The following is a 23,784-nucleotide window of genomic DNA, read 5'->3' as shown; positions in this document are numbered from 1 at the left end:
TCAAGCCAACTTAAAGTTTGTCCTCAAACTTTTTTATCTAGTTTGTATTTGATAGGGTTGATGAAAATGGCTTTATCCAATTTTTTTTAAAGTATGTATCAAAATACTTTAGTGTTTTGTATTTTTAAAATACTGTAAAATACTTACTGTAAGATGACATCATAAAATTGCGGCCTCTGATTGGTGCCTACTCTATAATTTGCAGAGACTTGTTGCGATCAGAACAGAAAATTGATCCATATGGAAGAAGGTGGTCAAGAAACGTGCAGGCTGCCAGCTTTCCATCAATTTTTAGCATGAATTGCTATCATTTTAAACAGTTCATGTTAAGTTTTGGTGTTCATTTTGGTAGCCTAGGCTAAATAGTATACCAATTTACATAATGTTCTTGAAAACAATTATACCGAGCAGCAACCCCCTATATTTATGATTAACAATCAAATGATTAATTAGTTAAAAACTAGTTGCTATGAATACAGGTGCCGTCAGTTGTCTTCTTATGAATGACTTGTTTGTCATTGAGTCAGTGTTGCTGATGCAAAGTAGGCCCTTTATTACCAAACACCAAGTAACTAAATTAGGATACAATTATGAGTCATTTGCAAACATTATACTGTTGGTTACTTTAAAACTAACCTTCATCTGGGAGATCACAGGGATATGTGAATATTTGATCTGTTAAAGCCACAATATGTAAACTTTCGCCTCTAAAGAGCGCTAATTCAAAACAAAGGCAAAGCTTGACGACACCTTGATTTCATGGAATCATGGGATGTATTGTCTTCACGTCTACAGCCAGTGGAAAAGAATTGGGACAGGACTCAGGCAGAAATTTAGCCTGACGTGGTCATACTCAATTCTAGTTCGAATATGAGTCTGATACTGCTCCATTGGGCTTTGATTATGGGGGCGTATTTCAACCGATCCAGGAAAGACCTCGATTGGATAGACCTACAACCAATCAGAGCTACAGAGTAAGTGATGTATGTTGAGCGACGCATAGTTGTCAACAGAACTCAACTGCACACATGCTGGATCTAGTAGAAGATGAGCGTAAACAATCTTTGCCGGTGTTGTAAAAAGAATAAGTATACACATGCGCTGTCAATATCTTCTATAACGGACGCGACATCTCAGTTCTTCAACAAAAGCCATCATTGTTGTAAACTAATTCAACCCAAGCGCTCTTTGATGACGTGGCTGATTACGTTTCTGGTGATAATCTGTCAATCATCGCCCTGACAAATGTGATTGTTCCGAACATTTTCTGTTCGGGCATAATTACTCCTCTACGGATCGAGCCCAGACCGAACTCCCCGACCTCAAAATGTTGTGGGCGGGGCTAAGTTCGGCTGGCATCCAGGCTAGCAGAAATTATGTTTATGGAGAGATTATTAACGTTACTGTAGTATGAAGCAGAGCAGGACCGAATGCTGTGAGAGCTGAACGAGGCCGCTGGAGCGATTATTAATGAGAGACGAGTGCAACACGCAGCTCGACAGCAGCGGATCTTTTATTATTATGCCACAGTCACTGCTTCCGCTTCTTCCGGTCATGTGCACGTAGGGTAAAGCCAGAGCCGTTAGTAAAGCAGCGCTGCTTATCATATTAGATACATTTGTGTGTTCAAAGTTGTGACCTAAAGTCCCAGAATGCGATGCGTTGCTGACGTCACGTTCCCAGACTCTATAATGCTACTCTGTGCGTTCGCTCAGTGGCTACTATACACTTGATGCACACTGCACTAAAATAGATCAATATTAGTCATGGTAAAACATGGTACTCGCTGTAAATCAAGAAAACAAGATTTAAACAAAAAGACTTAGGGCCAGATTTACTAACAGCTTGTGCCAGAGCAAAGCCTCTTTTGGCATTAAAATGTTTTATTAGACACAACCTACACTAAAACTTAATTACTGTAATGCATGAATGGCTGACTGGATGCACTGCTGTCTCCATAAATAAGCTGCAGTTAGCTGAAAATGCAGCACCAAAAACTTGTAGGCCCAGTTTCACAGACAGGGCTAAGTCTAAGCCAGGATTAGGCTTTAGTTCAATTAAAGCATTTAAATCCTTTTTATAAACGTTCACAAGAAAAAAAAAACATTACGTGTGCATCACTCGTGTGCATATTGAGACAAAACAATGGCACTGACATATTTTAAGATATATCAGTGCAAGCTGCTTTCAGTTAAAACAGCTCAAATACTCATTTAATCTAGGACTAGAAATCTAGACTAGAATCTAATCCACGAACCCTAAACTAAACAAACTCTATTACATTCTTCAAAACTTTATGCAAATGCACATTTTATTAAGGACATGTCTATACCAGCCCAAAGAGAAGTATAAAGAAAAGTTATGAAATTTGGCACACAGATAAAAGAGTTTAGACATTTACCATAGCAAATTTGGAGTCTCTTTCTAAAACCCTCTAGCGCCTCCAACAGCTGAAACTTATTTATAATAATAAGGTAAATTTGAATGCATACCATGGTTTTAATTTAAAAAATCTACTTTTTTCAAAATCATTCTAGACAATTTATCGGCTCTTCACCAAATTTAGCTAGATGGCGCCAATCCCTGCAAGGACTTCAGATGACGCCAAATCTGAATTAACATACGTACACGACAACTGCCAAATTTTCTATATATTGTAATCATTATGATCACAACTTGTAATAATTGCTTTAATGAGATCATTGTTTCTGCCAAAATGAATATATGACATTAGCAATCTGCATGATTTGTATTATCTTAGAACTGTACATTTTTAACATATAGACATTACTTTGTCACCTCTGATAACAGATTACTCTAAATTATAATGTAGAAACATGCATTTTTCTGTAAAGCTGCTTTGAAACGATATGTATTGTGAGCAGAGTGATCAGATTGAATCATCATTAGACCATGCTGGCAAACATTGATCTGAAACTTTGGTTTTTCACAAGCATTTATGTGTGCACAGTTAAGCACGCATGTGACTAAATGCAAAACAGAAGAAAAGTCTGGATACTGGTATAGTTGGTCCACATTTTAATAGAGTTTTTTAAATGTATTTCTCCAAGATTATTCAAATATAATGTGAAATTTTTGCAATCATATATATTTTATAGTTTCAAAACATTTTAGCACAATCACACTGATTATACAGACAATTTAATATCACAGTAAGCCATACAAACCACATTAAAAGTCATTAAGTCCTAACCAGATATTCTCTGATATAAGGCCATATTTTTTAAACCAAGGAATTCTTGTCCTGGTCTGTTTTTAATTGTAAAGTTCCAATCTAGAACATTTAAGATGGCACCAATACTTCTAATAATTAAACCTGTATTCCACATAATGACAAATAATGTCAAGTATATGTTCATGTAAGGATACAGAAGGATAATGGTTTAAATGTTTATCATATTAAGGCTGATTTTTCAGACATTCTCCCAAATGAAACAGAAAAATGTTCTGTGATACTGTAAATCTCATTTAAGATCATACAGATGGAAAAGTATCATGCTTTAGGTGTATCATGCTGCATTAAAAAATAAAAAATAAAGCTAAAACCAAGTTCTCTCACTTCAACGACAAGTAAGTATGCAAGCCAGTATGCCGGCATTTGGACATACGATCATCTGCATCTTTATACCACAGTAATGTGACCACTTTATTGTGGTCACATCTGCATCACTGCAAATCCCTCATCTTCCATAATGCAATGGTTGGTGGGCAATATTAGATGCTCCCCCCACCACCAAAATAACATACAAATGCAAATATCCCAGAAATACGTTGCCATTCATGTTTGATATTTTATTTTAAAATTTTCAAGGTACCATGATTTGAGATAAACTTACCTAATTTGGCATACTATATAGGAGAGATAGTTGTGTCATTTTGCACTCAAGAGGATACCAACAGCAAGAACACTTACAAGTAATCAATAGATCACTGGTAGTCAATCCTGCTCTTAAAGAACTAAATTCCCACAGAGTTACATGCCAACCCTGCTCCAGCACACCTGCCTGTAGTTTTCAAGTAATTCTGAACACCCTGGTTGTGTATTATCAGCATTTAAGGATGGAAGCTCTCAAGGGTAGGGTTGCACCAGCCGTTCGTAATTTCTTACTTGAACCAGAACGTAAAGTCTACACTAGGGGCTAATAACATTCTTAAACTGTATTTGAATTTAATAAATGTTGCAAAACAAAGGAAATTGCATTTATGATGATTGATTACAGCTATAACACGGCACACAGAGGTCTTAAAGACAAGACATTTATTCACATAATGTTCTTTCTTTTAAAATGTAAATGAGTTTAAATGTCAATCATTTATGTCTTAAAGGATTAGTTCATTTTCAAATGAAAATGACCCCAAGATTTACTCGCCCTCAAGCCATCCTAGGTGTATACGACTTCTTTCTGATGAACACAATCAGATAAATAATAATAAATATCCTGATGCATTTGAGCTTTTTAATAAAGGCCTTTTGAAGCTAAACAATGCATTTGTGTAAAAAAAAAAAAAAAAAACATATTTAACAAGTTATGAAGTAAAATATCTAGCTTTTTGAACTGCTAGAGTTTTAGGCTTTCTTCCTAAGTAGAATACGGAAGGTGGTCTGGAAGCTAGCTATTTTACTTCATAACTTGTTAAATATGGATATTTTTTCTTTACACAAATGCATCACTTTCCTTCAGAAGGCCTTTATTAACCCCCTGGAGCTGTGTGGATTATGGTAATGATGGATGGATGTGGATGGAGACACTTTCTTTAGCTCATACTCATTTGGTAACGTTTACTGCCATTATAAAGCTTGGATGCATGAGGATATTTATTAATATTTCTCAGATTGTGTTCATCAGAAAAAAGAAAGTCATATACACCTAGGGTGGCTTGAGGGTGAGTAAAGCTTGGGCTAATTTTAATTTGAAAGTGAACTAATCCTTTAAGGATTGAAGTCTGTCAGTCTGATTTTGATGCAATTCAATTAATCTGCTGTTTTATTCTGCAATTTAATCAAAATGCTGCTTTGCAGCCTTGTCGTAGGCTGGTGGAAAATTTTGTTTATACATAGAATCAAATAAGCTTAAAGGGTTAGTTCACCCAAAAATGAAAATTCTGTAATTTATTACTTAACCTCATGCCGTTCCACACCCGTAAGACCTTCGTTAATCTTTGGAACACAAATTAAGATATTTTAGTTGAAATCCGATAGCTCCGTGAAGCCTCCATAGGGGAGCAATGGACACTTCCTCTCTCAAGATCCATAAAGTTACTAAAAACATATTTAAATCGGTTTATGTGAGCACAGTGGTTCAATATTAATATTATAAAGCGACGAGAATATTTTTGGAGCGCCAAAAAAACTAAATAATGACTTATTTAGTGATGGCCGATTTCAAAAAACTGCTTCAGGAAGCTTCGGAGCACAGATGAATCAGTGTATCGAATCTGCTGTTCAGACAGAGCGCCAAAGTCACGTGATTTCAGCCGTTGCCAGTTTGACACACGATCTGAATCATGATTCGATACACTGATTCATTTATGATCCGATGCTTTCTGAAGCAGTGTTTTGAAATCGGCCATCACTAAATAAGTCGTTATTTTGTTTGTTTGGCGCTCCAAAAATATTCTCGTCAATTTATAATATTAATATTGAACCACTGTACTTACATGAACCGATTTAAATATGTTTTTAGTACCTTTATGGATCTTGAGAGAGGAAGTGTCCATTGCTCCCTATGGAGGCCTCACGGAGCCATCGGATTTCAACTAAAATATATTAATTTGTGTTCTGAAGATTAATGAAGGTCTTAGGGGTGTGAAACGGCATGAGGGTGAGTAATTAATGACAGAATTTTCATTTTTGGTCGAACTAACCCTTTAAAAGTAGGGTAGGCAATTTGTTTTAAAAGCATTTTTTGTTTTACATGTTGAAACTCTTCGCATCCTGATTGCAATCAATAATAAAAGTGGTCTAAATTTTAAAACATGTACATATATATTCTGTGGAAATCTCAGGACTAAAAAATTTTAGTCCAATCAATGCATTCCGTCCAAATGTGCATTCATGTCTTTTGGAGGAGGCATGGCTTTGGAGAAAGGGCTCTGAAGTGAGGGTGGAATCTTATGCTTTCAAAGCTAGCTTGCTATTGCTGTTGCCTACCCCACATTTAATGACGCAAAGCAAAGATATTTAGTTGTGCGTAAGGTGTAAGTTAGTGCCCCTTAATATCACGACTAGGCTGTAGTTGTAACTTACTTACAGCTGGTGCATCCGGCCTCAGGAGCAGGGCTGGCTACTCCTGCATTAGATTCTTTTGACAACTCATGTATCCTCTACTACACACAGTCATGCACAAATAGTGCAGCAAATCGGAGAGTTGATTGGCACTGCTACAGATACATGCCATTGATGAGGTAATCAGACTCTTCTGTGGTGAGAGGCAAAGTCTTCTTCAGTCTGCGACGTACAAGCCAGAGCCTGCAGCCCACCATCAGTAAGAGCAGAGCGCTGATGATCAAACCCAAAGCCAGGGGAAGGATTGCACCTACACACACACACACACACACACACACACACACACACACACACAAACAGAGTGACACTTGAAACATCTGAGAAAATACACACATACAAGTGACGTGTTTAGTGCAGTATGTTTGGATACTCATGAAGTAAAACATACCTGATTCAGGGGGTGGGTGTCCTTCCAGTGCACGATATATTTTAGATTCTGGCAGTGCATTCTGAGACTCTAAGAAAGAATTTTGCTGTTTTTCCTTATGGACTGAGACTATGGGAGCTGCACATAGAAAATAAATTACTTTTATCATTACATGCTGCAGGCATTTAATTTGATCAAAAGCACAGATAACGCAAAGACATTAAAGAGTCTGACTACCTCACTAAAGTCACACAAAAAAACATAAATGCATTTTTGATGATAACAGCATTTGTCTGATTTTCACTGTAAGGGGATACGGTTTTCTTCTTTGAAATCAGTGAAAACACTGAGTGAGTGTGCATTAGATTTACATTGTTTAAGTCATTTGAAACAACACGTGATCTGACACCAGAGGTCTTGGAGACTATCCAGCCTTACAAACACACACACATTTTAGATGCTGATATGCAAGTTACAACTACAGCCCAACAGAAAACAGAAAATTCTATCCTAAACTGAAAACTGACATTGTTTTACATACATGTGTATATTTTCCTGCTGGGTAATGGAGTTGTAGTGGCCCGATGTTTTGTTACTGCTGAAAGATGGCAAAACAATCATTTTTAGAGTCACAGCATTCTCAACTGAATACATTTCATTTAATAAATTTAATCAGCTAATCAGGTAGTGAAGTCTCACATGGTTTCTGAATGCACTCATTCACACAATCGGACTTCTGGAGGAAGTTGTTGTGGTTTCCTTTGCAGCCACCATACTGGAAGTGCTGGCAGTCTCCGGTTTCAGAATCATAATACCAGCGTGGGAAAACACCTTTACACGGGCCGGCCACTGGGGGCGCTGCACAGGGATCTAACAGAGAGACAGAAACTTTTGTACTCTACACAGTATCAAGTGTCTAGACACACGTCCTGATATTGCAGAGTTAGATGCGTTCCTGGGTTAACATATTTTGTCGATCTTGGAACAACATTCTAGTCTGAAAATTTAGTCTTAACCCTATTCCTACCCCTAAACCTAACCCTACCCATAAGTTATCCCAAAAATCAGAGGGAAATGATAGATGAATAACACTGATCTAGAAGCACCAATTCATGATTTTAAGCCTAAACTTGACAAACTGTAAACTTGTTCCTCAAATCCGATTGGTTGATTTGAATGTTGTTCCAGGATCAACAAAAATGTTGACCCAGGAACATGTTGAACTCAGCAATATTAGGTTATGCGTGTCTAGATATAGGCCACATTTACACTGCAGGCCTTGATGCCCAATTCCGATTTGTTGACTATTTACGATTATTTTGACGATCAGCTTACATCTTTTTTGAAAGTGACCCATATCCGATATCTACATTTACACTATACATTGGAGAAACAACCCAAGGTAGACGTACTAACCCGGGAAAGCTTAGGCTGAAAAGGAAGTAAAAACGGCGTGATTTGTAATGGACACCGATGAAATGATAATACAAACTTTTGCTTTTCGCACCACTTTAAAAAGTCAACAAAACACTAGTCTATTAAAGGGTTAGTTCACCCAAAAATGAAAATTCTTTAATGAATTACTCACCCTCATGTCGTTCCACACCCATAAGACCTTCGTTCATCTTCGGAACACAAATTTAGATATTTTTGATGAAATCCGATGGCTCAGTGAGGTCTGCATTGCCAGCAAGACAATTAACACTTTCAATGCCCAGAAAGCTACAAAAGATGTATTTAAAACAGTTCATGTTCACTACAGTGGTTCAACGTTAATGTTATGAAGCGACGAGAATACTTTACTTTTTGTGCACCAAAAAACCCAAAATAAAGACTTTATTCAACAATATCTAGTGATGGGCAATTCCAAAACATCGTTTCATAAAGATTTGAAGCTTTAAGAATCTTTTGTTTCAAACTGCCAAAGTCAAGCCCCCCAGTGGTGAACCATTGAAATTTCGAAACACTTATGACATAACGAAGCCTCGTGTACTGAAATCACGTGACTTTGGCAGTTTGATACACGCTTCGAACCAATGATTAGAAACAAAAGATCTGTAAAGCTTCGAAGCTTCATGAAGGAGTTTTTTTGAAATCGCCCATCACTAGATAATGCTGAATAAAGGCTTTATTTTGGGTTTTTTGGTGCACAAAAAGTATTCTCGTCGCTTCATAATATTAAGGTTAAACCACTGTAGTCACATGAACTGTTTTAAATACGTCTTTAGTAGCTTTCTGGGCATTGAAAGTGTTAATTGTCTTGCTGGCAATGCAGGCCTCACTGAGCCATCAGACTTTATGAAAAATATCTTAATTCTGAAGTATTCCGAAGATGAACAAAGGTCTTACGGATGTGGAACGACATGAGGGTGAGTAATAAATGACAGAATTTTGTGCATTATTTTTGACAGAATTGTGCTTTTTTCCTCTTTACACTTTTGTGTGTCAGATCCCAAAAAAAATGGAATTGGGTCACTTGAACTTCTGATGAACTATTCCTTTAAATGTTTGTGTGTGTGTGTGTGTTTGTGTCTTTGAATGATGTATCTTATGCATTACCTTGGTTGTCAAAGCCATAATGTTGATGTTGTTCAGGTTTAGGGATGTCAGTGACCTGTATTTCTGAGGGCGTCTGGGCTGCTGCTTCAGTTTGTGTATCTGTTCCATGTTTAGAGGATTGGTAGGACTTAGGACCAGTATCAACTATAAAATAGACCAAACACTTTTTATATATCTTAAAATAATTAAAGTACGGAAAAGGCTTCTGAGAAGATGGTCAGAGAATGGCTTGGTGGTCTAAGCTTACAATTTTGGCAGAAATCTTCATCTGATCGGTCAGGGCAGTGTTGCTTTCCATCGCAGGCATAACCAATGTCTATACAGCAGCCATCATCACACATGAACTGATACCGAGAACAGTGACCTGTACACACTTTAGAGAAAAACACACATCTGTGTCACGTCCATACAGATCCCATACAGAATAAATGCTCACAGGGCAATTACAAGAGTTAGGAAGTGATCTGCACATAATAGACAGAATGTCAGAAAATACAACTAGCAATACATTAAGAAACCAAGACAATAAAACGCATGATATTAAAGGTGCTCTAAGTGATCCTGTGTGGAGTAACTTCCTGTTGACGTTCGAAGTGTTGTCAAACAAAACAGAGGCTAGCTAGACCCTCCCTCCTTCTCCTCCCCTCCCATCCGTGCTTCCTGAAACAGTCATGAACGCGCATTTAAAATCAATCTTGTCGGTTATTGGCTGGATCATGTTTATTATGATTCGTGGTCCAGGCTGCACCATTTTGTTTTTATTGCCGTTTTCGGAGCTTGTGGTAACTACAGAGACCGCGTTTTTTTTTTACAGTGTGTTCAGGGGACAGGCAGCTAGTGGATAGTGAGGCGATGTTTGCTGTATGTGACAAAAAATGTTTTGGCCTAAAAACGCGTGACATCGCTCAGAGCACCTTTAAGTTTACATTATAAGTGGACCTCAGATAACATTATAATTTGTTTTAAAAATGCAGTTCATAACCCCTTTAATCTTTTAAAGGGATACTCCACCGTTTTTTCATATTAAACTATGTTATTCCCTTAACTAAGACGAGTTGATACATACCTCTCTCTTTATTAGCACTTAGCTTAGCCCAGTTCATTCAATAGGGGCCAAGCAGAGAAGCTACCAAACACCTCCACGTTTTCCCTATTTAAATAGAGTTACTCGAGTAGTGTAACTCGACCTAGGACGGTGACACAAAACAAAACGTTGCGCTTTTCTAAGCGTGTAAAATGGCCGGTGAGAGGACTTTTCACGAGTGAAGATATTACTGCGCCAAGTCAAAGTGCTCCCGAGCACTTGCTATGGTATTCCGCCATACAATATAGTTATCTATTTTACACGCTTAGAAAAGCGCAACGTTTTGTTTTGTGTCACCGTCCTAGGTCGAGTTACACTACTCGAGTAACTCTATTTAAATAGGGAAAACGTGGAGGTGTTTGGTAGCTTCTCTGCTTGGCCCCTATTGAATGAACTGGGCTAAGCTAAGTGCTAACAAAGTTTCGCCGCAAGACAGAGCGATTTAGTGCACGCACTGAGATGAGAGGGGTATGTATCAACTCGTCTTAGTTAAGGGAATAACATAGTTTAATATGAAAAAACGGTGGAGTATCCCTTTAAGAATATTGTAACTATTGCACCAGTTTCTTTTGTATCTATCTGTACTGGATCTCTGTCCTCTGCACACAATAATGAATGCTTGCACATTTAGGCCTAGACCTTAGGACACTTCCTCACTGAGAATTAAGAAAATGTCCTTGACAATTATTTCAGTAGCTTTTCTAGTACTACATTATTTTGTTCATTCACAATGCCAGAGCCTTCCCGAATTGTGTGCTTTCATCCACACACATCCCGGACAGTCCCGCAAAGAGAAGCGCTCTTTCATTTCTGTGCCATCCTTTCATAAACAACTACATTGTATGTTACCGCTAGGTTTGTAGTTGATTCCATCATCTGCACTGATGGTGAACCGATCCCTAGTCTTGTATCACTCCAGTTTTATCCAGTCTATGTACACATGCATACCAACATTGTGCCGAATCTCTCAGTTTTTGAACATCTTGAGCCTTGAAAGTTTTGTTTAATGTCATGTTAAAAATAAACCTCTTTGGTCCTGTGTTCTGCTCTGTTCAATTATGCTCCTATATGTACAGCTCTTTAAACGTGTCTGATCGATGAGAAGTCGGCATGACCCTCAACCAGCCTAACTATGCTTTACACCAAATAATCATTCAATTATGCAAGGTTCCTAATTTTGTTTTAATGTCTCCTACAATAGATTTCCATGCATCAAAGGTCAATAAACACTTAAATTTTCTCACACTGTACACTGCACATCACCTCCTTTCTCAAAGAAACCTCTCCTTTCTGAGAGCCGACTGTGCTCTTATTGGTCAGACGGCCCAGTCTGTAATTTCAGCTCCAGAGGCTTCCTCAGCACTTGATACACAGTGATACGAACAGTAACAGTGCTGTCGGTTTTACCTTTTCAATTCCAGCGTGAGTATTCATTCCTTTGAAGTGGATTCGCAACAATTCCTCTTATTCAACAATTTCTTCTCTTCCCTTGTCATTCTCCTATGGAGTTTATGTTGTTGACACAATGCAGTGCTTCCAGGTTCTACGTCAGAATGCTAGCTTATTATTGGCCGCCTCCTGCGTCAGCAGCACATGCATGCATTGTGGTGCTCATGTGAACAGCGCCAATACTGAGCTGGCCTTCAGACGTAGAACTCGGAAGCGCTGCACTGTGTTTACAACATAAACAGCATTGGAGAATGACAGAGAAGAGAGCAAATTGTGGAATAAAGTAATTTTTTTGTTTGTTTTTGCCACTAAAAGTATTCAAACGAGTGTCACATGTGACTGGGTTGTATTTAACGCCACAACCTCACGGTACACATGGAGGTAATGGCAGTAATAGGGATTTTGGTTGAATACCTACTGTACATATGCTCACACACACTGTAAAAAATGACCATGATTTTAACAGTAAAAGACTGTAAAAATGCTGCGGTGAAAAACTGTCAATCGGTTTACAGAAAGTTTCCGTACTATATACGGTGAATAACTCTAATAGATCTAACGGTACATTTAATGTAATTTTACGGTAAAATACCGTTAAATTCACAGTTTTTGGAAGTGAAAAATAACAATTCATTGTAAAATTTACAGTGAAAAAACATAAATTGACAATCCCACAATTCCCTGCGTGACACTTCACATTTGATATATTTTCGTTAAAACTCTGTTTCTTCTTAGTTTTTCTCATTTTTTTCTAATCAGTTATGTACATTACGGTTCTATGTTACATCTTATATTGTTAAATTAATGTTTATTGCATTTTTTAAATTTCATGCATGTTACCATGATGGTGTTTAGTGTGTGTGTGTGAATGACACTGTGTGCACCTTCTATATGTTAGTGTTGTCCTCCTCAGCTTGTGGAAAAGCTGCTTGTGATGAACTTTGATTCATCATGTGACTCTTATCACCACTGTGTTTGGTGACTGTCAGTGTATTATAAAGGTACAAAACAGATATTAGTACTTCATTAGGTTGGTAAATTAACATTATATCAGTTAATGAAATACGTTATTTTACCGTAAATTTAACAGATTTATTTTACGTTGCTACTGTATTTTTTACGGTAAAGTTCTGGCAACCACAGCTGCCGTTTTTTACCGTAAATTTTACTGGGATTTTTTTTTTACAGTGCACACTCGCATACAAAATTACAAAAGCATTAAATTCAAGTAAAGTGTCTACTTTCATTTTTCAAAATATGGGTGAAAACGTTTCAAAGTGTAAAATTGTGATTCAGCGTAATGGTCATTTTTTTTTTTTTTCATTTTTCCACATCTTAAATATAAATATAATATATAAAATACCAAGTTAAAAATATATTTGTTTTCTTGATATTTTCAAGTTACAAAAGTAATTTTGAAGGAAAATATAAACAAATAATGTCTGACCTTCAGCGTTTGGTGCAGGGGCGAGCACACTAACGGACACGTTGTCAGAGCTCTTCTGTCCCGCTGTGTCGGTGACAGTTAACTCAAAGGTGTAAATTCCTTCTCTGAGACCACTGAGTTTCAGCAGGCCTGGATGAGTCACCTGAAAAAATCAGACAACAAGACCAGTAAAGGCCACATTTGACTTGTATCTCACAGAAGATGGATCACAGATATTTTTCACTAGACTGGACAAAACTGGAGAAGAATTCTACTTATGGTATGAATATTTAGATAATGTTTTTACTCAGGTCTACATTTTGCAGTCTCTGTGGAAGTGCATTACAATGTAACAAACACAAACATAAAACAAATTAATGTAACAGCTCGACTGGATAGTAAGCGATGGCTTTCAAGTCAACACAATCATTTGCAATATAGATAGACAGCTTTGTTAAAGGTGCAATATGTAATAATTTCTGTCCACTAGAGGTCGCTAGATGCCTATTCAAAACAAAGGCGTAGCTTGATGATGCCAAGTTTGAGCGCAGAATCTTGGGACATGTGGTCTTCACCTCACATAGGGTGGAAATAATCGGGATAGGACTCGGGAAGAAATCATGTTCATGGACGTGATTATTAACGTTACTGTAGTATGAAACAGAGCAGGACCGAGTGTTGTGGGAGCTGAACGAGGCCGCTGGAGCGATTACGCAACACACACCGTGAGCAGCGGTACTTTTATTATGTCACAGTCGCCGCTTCTGCTTTTCTGGTCATGAGTATGAGGTAACGTAGCACTGTTTATCATATTAGATACATTTGAGTGAGTTAAAAATGTTGTAACGTTACTTTGTGCGTTCACTCGGTGGCTGCTGTGAGACACTTTTTGCACATTGCACCAAGTGATGGATGGCTTGTGTTGATAAATGCCATGCAATTAAATTTTAAAACATATTGTATCATGGAGAAAATGCTGTATTACTGTTTCTAAAAATAAAGCTGCATCTGATTATGCTATGTTAGCTACTTCACAAAATAGTGTTTTTCTCTGAGGCATGTTAAAGCATGGTACTCACAAAAAATCAAGAAAATTAGATTTAAACAATAAGACTAAACGTGTTGAGCTATATAACAATAATTAGTTTTCTGTCTATAAATGTAACCAAACAGTTGTTCCTGTTAAAACATGTAATATATTAAAGCGTCTTGGTATTTTCATGGTTTATACAAAGCCTTGGTTAAAATTGCAATTTTCTCACGATTTACAAATAGTTGCAAACATTTGGGATATTGTAAGTACTCAAGTGAACAAAATATATAACACTGGCCTAGTGGTTTTTGGATATTTTACTGCAAAATTCTTACATATTGCACCTTTAATATAAGTGTTTAAATTTTGCCACATGAATCAATATGCAACAGTAAAGCAACTGGAAGTCAGATTTGGCAGTTTTAAGTGACACAAGTAACAAAGTTGATCTGAGTTTAACGGTGACTACAAATAAGAGTGCCATCATTGAAGCTCATATGCTCATATGCATAAGCTCTACCAAACATCAGTACAAAAACCAATAGAACAGCTGAGCCAATGTTGCTATATCCGACTGGTCAGGATGTTCACACAGAGCCATATTGAGTGTTAAACTCTGAGAAATGACTGACAATGACAGGTTTACCTTCATTTTAACAGAGGGGTCTCCTTTCACAAGAGCCCAGTCATGATGTATAATGTCATGATCATCAGTGCTGTCTCTGCCGTCTAGCACCGCCCAGTCCGTTGGCAGCTGAACCACCAAGTCCTGACCCGCATCACTACGGGGCGGCTCATCCAAACCTGTGAAACCCAAACCCGCACCCAAAACAAGTCAACTTCAAAAACGTTTTGTTCTAGGGTCAAAGACGAGATGTCACTATTTTGGTGTCCAAATCAAATTAAATTTACAAAAGTGATTTTATATACATAAAAAAACATTAAATTCAAGTAAAGTGTCTACTTTCATTTTTCAAAATATGGGTGAAATAATGTTTCAAAGTGTAAAATTGTGATTCAGCATAATGGTCCGGATTTTGATTTTACCATTACATCTTTAAATAAATATATAAAATACCAATTTAAAAAATATATTTGTTTTCTTGATATTTTCAAATAATTGTTGGCTGTGTTATATTAAAAGGACTATGTTTTATTGTTTTTTAAAGTATTGAAATAACCAGGGGACTTTTGTCCCGAATATCCAGTTTGTTGGAGGTCATTCAGTATAACAGGAACAAGAAGCCATTCTGAAATCATATAAAAACTGATAGGGTGTGTCTCAATCAGCTCCCTAGTTCAGTAGTCAGGGCACTGATCAGGGAATCAACCACATTAATTTACATGATATACCGATTCACGACCAAGGGAGCTAGGGAGCTGATTGAGACGCAGGGATAGTCATTCGACAGTCTGTGACAACATCAAAAAGTGCCCTGAAGACCGTGTGGTGCTCAGAGTTTATTGCTCTTAAATATTTTATCATTTCACCTCTTCCATGGTATTTGTAACCTAAGTTACAAAAACACATCCTTCAGTGAAAAAAACACATATTGTTAGATTATTTGAAAAATAAGTAAATGTTGTAAATAATAGTGATTATATTTACTGGTCAAGCTCTCTATTTGATATAGGTGGCCAGTTGATAGCCTGCAATATAAGCTGAAGTAATTTAAATTTAAATGTTAAATGTGCACTACAATTTAAAAGTTAAGATAATGCTGCATTTATTTGATCAAAAAATACAGTAAAAGTTAAATACTCTAAATATATATATATATTAATTTAAAATAACTATTTTCTATTTTAATATATGTTTAATGTAATTTATTCCTGTGAAGGTAAAGCTGAATTTTCAGTCTTCAGTGTCACATGATCCTTCAGAAATCATTCTAATTTGCTTATTTGCTGCTCAAGAAACTTTATTATTATTATAACAGCTGTGCTGCTGCCTGCTTATTTTTGTGGATATTGTGATTCGTTTTTCAGGATTCTTTAGCCCTATTCGGACAGGATTTTGTTTCTCATGTGGACCGTAAAAATAAATTTGCATGGCACCTAATTGATAATACTCATGCATTCATATGTCTACATGAGGTAAACATAAAGCTGCTTGGTTTATATTTTAATGTATAGGCCTAAATGCTGCCATAATAACAGCCCATTTCAAATGTTTACATGCTTTTCTTTTCTTTCTCCTTTGAGCGGGAAAAATATTGTTTTTGTAAATACTTACCAGCATTTCAGTCATAAAAGTGTACGCTATATCTTTAAAATGCATTCAAATTACTGTGAAGCGCAACAGGTATGGTAGTGGTCAAAGATTTTTCTTTTCTTGTAAACTCAGGGCTGTTTACATAACACCACTTTCAACTAAAAAACACTTTCGACAACAGTGTTTTGGCAGCTTGAAAAATAAAACTTTTAAAAAGGGATTCAAAGTACACGTTTTTGAAAACGACAGTTTATCGTCTCCGTGTAAACTACAAAAACGCCAATTTGTGAAGACGGTGACGTCATGTACACACGTCCCCACATCGCCTTTTGTTAAAGGATTAGTTCACTTTCAAATTAAAATTCCCTGATAATTTACTCACCCTCATGTCATCCAAGATGTTCGTGCCTTTCTTTCTTCAGTCGAACAGAAATTAATGTTTTTGATGAAAACATTCCAGGATTATTCTATTTATAATGGACTTCAATGGAGCCCAAACGGTTGAAGGTCAAAATTACAGTTTCAGTGCAGCTTCAAAACGTTCTACACGATCCCAGACGAGGAATAATGATCTTATCTAGAGAAACCATCGCTAATTTTCTAAAAAAAAAAAAAAAAAAAAAAAAATGTACATACGTTTTAACAATAAATGCTCATCTTGAACTAGCTCTCTTCTTCTTCTCTATTAGAATTCCGGTGTAAGTGTATTACTACCCTCCACAGGTCAAAGTTTGAACTAATTGTTATATACTTGCACTAGCATATTGTATATGACAATTTAGTTAAGCATTGAAGTCCACTATAAGGAGAATAATCCTGGAATGTTTTCAACAAAAACCTTAATTTCTTTTCGATTTAAGAAAGAAAGACGTGAACATCTTGGATGACATGGGGGTGAGTAAATTATCAGGAAATTTTCATTTGAAAGTGAACTAATCCTTTAAATAGAAAGTTGAGATTCAGAAGAACATCTCTTATTCGAAATAGAATTTCTGTAACAATATAAAAGTCTTTACGGTCACTTTTGATCAATTTAACGCATCCTTGCTGAATAAAAGTATTAGTTCTTTTAATAATAGACTATTTAAAAAATCTTACATGGTTCCAATTTAACTTTTGGAAAGTAGTGTAGGCCTACATTCTATAAAAGAATCTGTTAGAAGGGACCCCAAATAAGCTAATAAATCGTTATTGTTTCTCGTGGTCATTTTGGCCGGATCCTGCGGCCCATGCTATCGGAGAAACCCACCCTGCATTACGGACTCCTCCTCATCTATCCCAAATACAGGTCTCCTGGCTGAAGTGTTGGGACGGCCAGTGGCAGCGGAGCCCCGGGAGGACTCATGGGCTCTAGTGCTGTTGTCTGCCCGACTGTAGGTGCTGAATCCAGGCTGAAAGGAAAACGAGCACACATTCCTGCCTCTGTATGTGCAGTTGAACAAATAACAGCGTAAACTGTCGTCCGACTGCTTTAGGTCCTCCTGGATGATGGCAGATGTGCAGTGCGGGTGAGAACAGCAGGCATGCACGCAGTCCCTCCAGCTAAACACCCTCTGCGGGGCGGACAGGAACGCGGCGCCCTGCTCGATGGAGGCGCTGGCGCGGATGATGCGCTCCTCCACCGCCTTAAAGCCACTGACACAGCGGTCTCCATCCTCCTCATCTTCTCTCGAGTCCGACTCATCCTGCTGTAACTGCTTACGGAACTCCTCCAGCAGTTCTTCCACGCCGGATATTTTGGATTTGAGGTCAGATGTTGAAGAGGACCGCGTCATCATGACCGTCCTCGTCATACAGAGAAGAACAGAACAGATGAGCGCTCGCTGGACATGATGCGCCGAATGAAACATAATTGCGCAGTAAAAGCTCCTTCCCACGATGGAAACGATTGCACGTATATCTCACATCACATTCGAAATTAAAAATATTTGTTTACGATGTAAGAATCGCCGTTTTGCGCATTAAAGAACAGCACAAAGCACCTGCACCTGTCGTTTTCACTGGCAACTGAACTGAAATCAGTGCAGCCGTTAATGCAGCATTGTGCTGCGATGCTGGTCGTTCATGCAGGGGGCGCTCTGTGGCTCAGCAAGCCCAAACACCATTGACTGCTGCGTTCAAGTCCTCCTCCTGGGAAGTTCGAATTTACGGGTTGGGAATTGATGTTTACGACGTCAGGTGAGTTTAAGATGGCAGTATCCTCTGTTATTTAACTACACTAAAATACAGCAAGGTAACTCTTCTTCTAGAAAGTGAATTAATTTTTAATTAATTTAGGAAGCCACTTTATCACCTTAAGTGTTTGCTGCCAAAAAGCTCTCTTTTTTTTTAGAAAGTAACTTTTAAAAGTAACTGACACTACTGGAACTTCAAACGGGACAGGTTCAACGGTCAGATAAAAAAAAAAAAAAAAAAATAGCTTTTTGGCAGCAAACACTTAAGATGGGATTGGTGCACACAGGGATAAAAAGTAGCCCAATTGTAAAATACTCTGCTGGATCTTTAATGTTGTGGGCCTAATTTTCTGCAGGAGGTCCTGGACATCTTGTTCAGATACATAGTATCATAGATTCTATCAAATACTAATAGATAAAAAATCAAAACCTGACCGCTTCTGCTAGAAATCCTATAATGGGCCTTGGTTGGATCTTCCATCAGGACAATGATCCAAAACAAACATCAAAACCAACACAAAAAATGTGTCACTGGGCACAAAATGAAGGTTCTGCCATGGCCATCCCAGTCCCCTGACCTGAACCCTAAAGAAAATGAGTGGAGTGAACTGAAGAGAAGAAGCACCAACATGGAGTTGGGAATCTGAAGGATCTGGAGAGATTCTACATTAAGGAATGGTCTCTGATCTCTTGTCAGGTGTTCTCCAAACTCATCAGGCATTATAGGTGAAAATTCAGAGCTGTTGGCAAAAGGAGGTTGCAAAAAGTATTTCATAAAAGGGGGCAAATAATTGTTCCCAATGTGTTTTGGAGTAAAACTTTATTTCAAAATGTGATTTTCCCCTTTTACTTAACCCATAAGCCCCTTCGTCATACAAATATACGAGTGGTTTGAACACCCTCGAAAATTCACTCTCATTATAGAGTACCCGGACTGAACCTGGACTGGATGAACCAGTATCAAGGGTCATGATGTTACAGGCTGTGGTGGCAATACAACACTGCATCGAGCATTGAGTATTTCACAACGACATTCATGCGCTGAATTTCCTGTTCAAGAGAAGAACATCAGAGCTCAAGCTGATGGACTTTGGCGCTGGTCAGCTATTTTGTAGTGATGGTTACGAGAGTGACACATACATTGGTGAGAATTTTGGGAGTGTGGAAAACTGAATGTAGTGACTTACTAATTATTTGATGCTTAAAAAAAAAAAGCTCAACAATGTGCAAATGTCTTGCTTACAGGAGCACCGGATTACTGCACACCTTAAGTCTTGACAGAACCCCAATTCCACGCAGTCCCAGCAAATGTCTGGGCTGTAGGAGTGCTGTTATACAACATGGCAAACGCATGTCGTCCTTTTTGCAACAGAACAGAAATCACACAAGCCAAAGTTACATTTCTGAACTCCAACTTATCCAATGGTGAGTGAATATTATTGATAACACTGATAAACACACACATGAAGCAATGGCTCTGTACAGAAAAAGTTAAAGGGTTAGTTCACCCAAAAATGAAAATTATGTCATTAATGACTCACCCTCATGTCGTTCCAAACCCGTAAGACCTCCATTCGTCTTCGGAACACAGTTTAAGATATTTTAGGTTTAGTCTGATTTGATTTCATTTGAAAATGTATGTACGTTAGACTGTACGTTACCTTTCTGGACATGGACAGTCTAACGTACATACATTTTCAAATGAAATCAAATCAGACTAAATCTAAAATATCTTAAACTGTGTTCCGAAGACGAATGGAGGTCTTACGGGTTTGGAACGACATGAGGGTGAGTCATTAATGACATAATTTTCATTTTTGGGTGAACTAACCCTTTAAAGGAGTATGTAAGTGTAACACAGTTCGTAAATGGGAAGAAGGAGGCGGGAACCGGCGAACATTCAACGTAACTTTAATTAAAAAATAAACAAAGAACAAAACTAAAGTAATGCCGGCAGACCCTCGCGGACGTCTGCCGGCCACACAAACATAACAAAACCATAACATAAAGTCCAGGCCTGGTCCTCTCTCCTCTTCCACGGTCGTCGCTCCTCCTTTTATGCTCCCGGAGCTCCTCCGTGAGAGACTCAAGGCCGGTGCGCCTCCCAGGTGATGCTTGTTATCACTTGCGTCACCGGCCTCGCGCCATTCCCTCACGGTTCTCGCCCGCCCTGGTCGCCACAGTAAGATTTTATTTATATATAGCTCAACGTATAGCGAGAGTGTCTCAGAAACTACATACTTTACTTTTAAAAGATAAGGAACATTTTACATTATATTAATCATGGTTTAGATGCTGTTTTCATAGATGCCAAGTCACATGATCATGACTAACCAGCTTTCTCCTTATTAAAATTTGTACAGAATACAGAGATCTGATTAGAAAATGCCTAGACCAGGATCCAACTAAATGGCCAACGAGCAGATGTCACTTCATAAATAGTTTAGTGATGGTCTACTGTAGTTCAGGAGATTCACTCGATCAGTGATTTCAGGTGTGAGGATGTGTAACAGACAGAGTAGGATGATTATTTTTTGTCGTATCTTTCAGAAAGACCACCGGGGGACATTTATTGACATCTTTTTGGGAAATCCTGGGTCTGTGCATGATGACGGTGCTGAAGAACAGCCCTGTGTATACTGGCAGCCTGTATCCACCGCCAGGCAAGTGCATCATTGGGGATGGTGGCTATCCTTGCACCCATCTGCCCCATCACCCAATACAGAGAGCCTGTACAGAACGCTTTACAGGCTCGCTTTAACAGCAAGCACTCCTGTGCCTTGAACATCACTGAGAGAGCTTTCGGGATGCTGAAAACATGCTGGCGCTCTGTTTTCTTTAAGGCCGTGGAAGTTAGCCCTGTCTTCGTACCATCATTGCATGCTGTGCTGTGCTCCACAATATCGCTCTTCAAAATGGGGACATTGTTGAGCCAGAGGTTGGGGAGAATCATGATGATGCCCCCCTGAAGTCCAGAAACCTGAAACAAGATCAGGAGAACATGTGCGGGTCTGCTGCTGTTTCTGCTCCAAATATTTGTGTTCCTGCTCTCCAAGAGCATGACTACCTATAAAATATTTAACAGAGTAATTATTTTGCCCAAAGCATTGTGTTATATTATTTTATTATAGCTTTGTTGTATTTTTTTTCCTAAATACTATTTTTGTAAGTTTATCAGGCACAAAGTGTCAATAAACATTATTTCCTCTATAAATGTATGCATTTTCTTGGAGGGTTGTATCGTTTTTGAGCCAGGGGCCTTTATTAACCCCCTAAAGCCATATGGATTATTTTTATGATGGATGGATGCACTTTTTTGGGCTTTAAAATCTAAGGTATCATTCACTCCCATTATAAAGCTTGGAAGAGCCAGGATATTTTTTAAATATAACTCTGATTGTGTTTGGCTGAAAGAAGAATGTCAAATACAACTAAGATGGCTTGAGGGTGAATAAATTATGGGTTCATTTTTGGGTTTACTATTCCTTTAACGTTATAAAGGTGAAAACAGTTTGGAATCCGTTATGTTCCAGGCCGTGTATCACAGTGTTAAACTGGTGGCTCTCAAACAGCAGCTGGAAAACATCAGCATTGCCTCTGAGAAAACTGAAGGACCTAATCTGAAAGATGGTGGAGAGGGAGGCTGAGAGAGAACGAGAAGCAACAGAGAGGGAGGAGAGACGATGGCCTGCACCTGTTTTAATCAAACACACCTGAAAAATTTAATCAAGTTATTTTAGGATTACTTCAAGATTACAGATGGCTTGTGTTTGATCACAATTGAAACTGTGAGATATAAAATAATAAAGCTATGTTTGTGTTTGAAGTGTTTGGTGTCTTCCCTCTCCTCCATCTCCTGGATTAAGTCCTCAAACTTTTTTCTTTCTTTTTTTCTCTTTGGTTCTGGACTCACTGAGGATGAAGAGGCCACTGAAACTTTAGACGGTCACTTTATGCCTACTATATAATGGTGTCTTGATGCTGTGTTCTACAGAGGTGAAGTAAACTACCTTTTAATTTTAAGGAGGCATCATTTTTTAAACTAAATGTTGCATAAAGAGAGTTCGTATCTGAATAAATTAGTTTAAGTGCTTTTTGAGTACATTTTGAATTTGTTTAACTGTGAAAACTGTATTTGTATGTGTACATACATATATCAAGCATCTGTAGATTGAACATTGTAACAAAGTTGTCATGTGTGCTTTAAATGCAAGTCATTTTATGTATTTTTTGCCTCAGTATAGAATTGTTTAGTAATTAGTTAAACTATTTCTGGTTATCATATAACAAATATAATAATAAACATTTGTTGTTGTAACTGATAGAATCTTCATATTAGATCTCTAAATGTTGGGCTAAATAAAACATCTCAGTTGCATGAAGCAAACATATTTTAAAATTGTAGTCAAGACTGCCCCAAATAATAATAATAATAATAATAAGCAGACAAATTAGGCTATTGTCAGACACAGACGAGGACACAGATGAGGTAAGTGAAACAGTGTTTATTAACAGAGGTTTCAGACACAGGTGAAGACACAGGCAGATAATCTTGACACGTAGAACTGACGAATGGTAAAACAATGATAACTTTCCTTGGCAGAATGACAATGGTGACACAGATGATGACGGAGGACTCAGGACTGGAGATGAAGACGATGAAGACAACAGTAGGTACAATGTTCAGGAAAGACGAGGTCGAGTGACGTGTAGGGATTGGTGCAAGACCAGACAATGAGTGAATGGGACTGGTGTGCTTATATGTGGCTCTGGTGATGATGCACAGGTGTTCAGTATTCCGGTGATTGTGAACGAGTGGGCGTGGCGTAAGTGTCCGTGTTTGAAGGTGCAGATTGTGTAGCCGTGACAGTACCCCCTCCTCCACGGGCGGCTCCTGACGGCTGGGAACGACGGCGGCGACGGGGTCTACCACGGCTTCGAGGAGCGGGACGGTCGGGATGTTCCTGGTGGAACTCGGTAAGTAGACTGGGGTCAAGGATATCCTGGCAGTTGACCCAGCATCGCTCCTCTGGGCCCTAGTTCTCCCAGTCCACTAGGTATTCCAGTTGGGACCCACGTCGCCGCGAGTCAAGGATAGCTCTCACCCGGTAGATGTTGGTGTCTTCATCGATGGCAGGAGGAGGAGGTACGGCATCATCACCAGGCTCTG

General features: G+C 38.2%; 1 protein-coding gene across 1 annotated transcript; it reads right to left on the bottom strand.

The window, feature by feature from the left end:
• Positions 1–5,960: 5,960 nt before the first annotated feature.
• lrp11 (low density lipoprotein receptor-related protein 11) lies at positions 5,961–18,467 on the bottom strand. Its single transcript, XM_067382943.1, has 9 exons — positions 17,690–18,467; positions 14,872–15,029; positions 13,214–13,355; positions 9,481–9,606; positions 9,234–9,377; positions 7,374–7,544; positions 7,216–7,272; positions 6,696–6,812; positions 5,961–6,557 (listed from the first exon to the last, which is right to left on the bottom strand). Exons 1-9 carry the CDS (start codon positions 18,288–18,290, stop codon positions 6,403–6,405), a joined length of 1,671 nt encoding a protein of 556 aa, XP_067239044.1. The 5' UTR covers positions 18,291–18,467; the 3' UTR covers positions 5,961–6,402.
• Positions 18,468–23,784: the final 5,317 nt, after the last annotated feature.

Source organism: Chanodichthys erythropterus, chromosome 4 (assembly GCF_024489055.1).
Source record: "Chanodichthys erythropterus isolate Z2021 chromosome 4, ASM2448905v1, whole genome shotgun sequence".
NCBI lineage: Eukaryota > Metazoa > Chordata > Actinopteri > Cypriniformes > Xenocyprididae > Chanodichthys > Chanodichthys erythropterus.
This window is presented reverse-complemented; position numbering and strand designations above follow the sequence as displayed.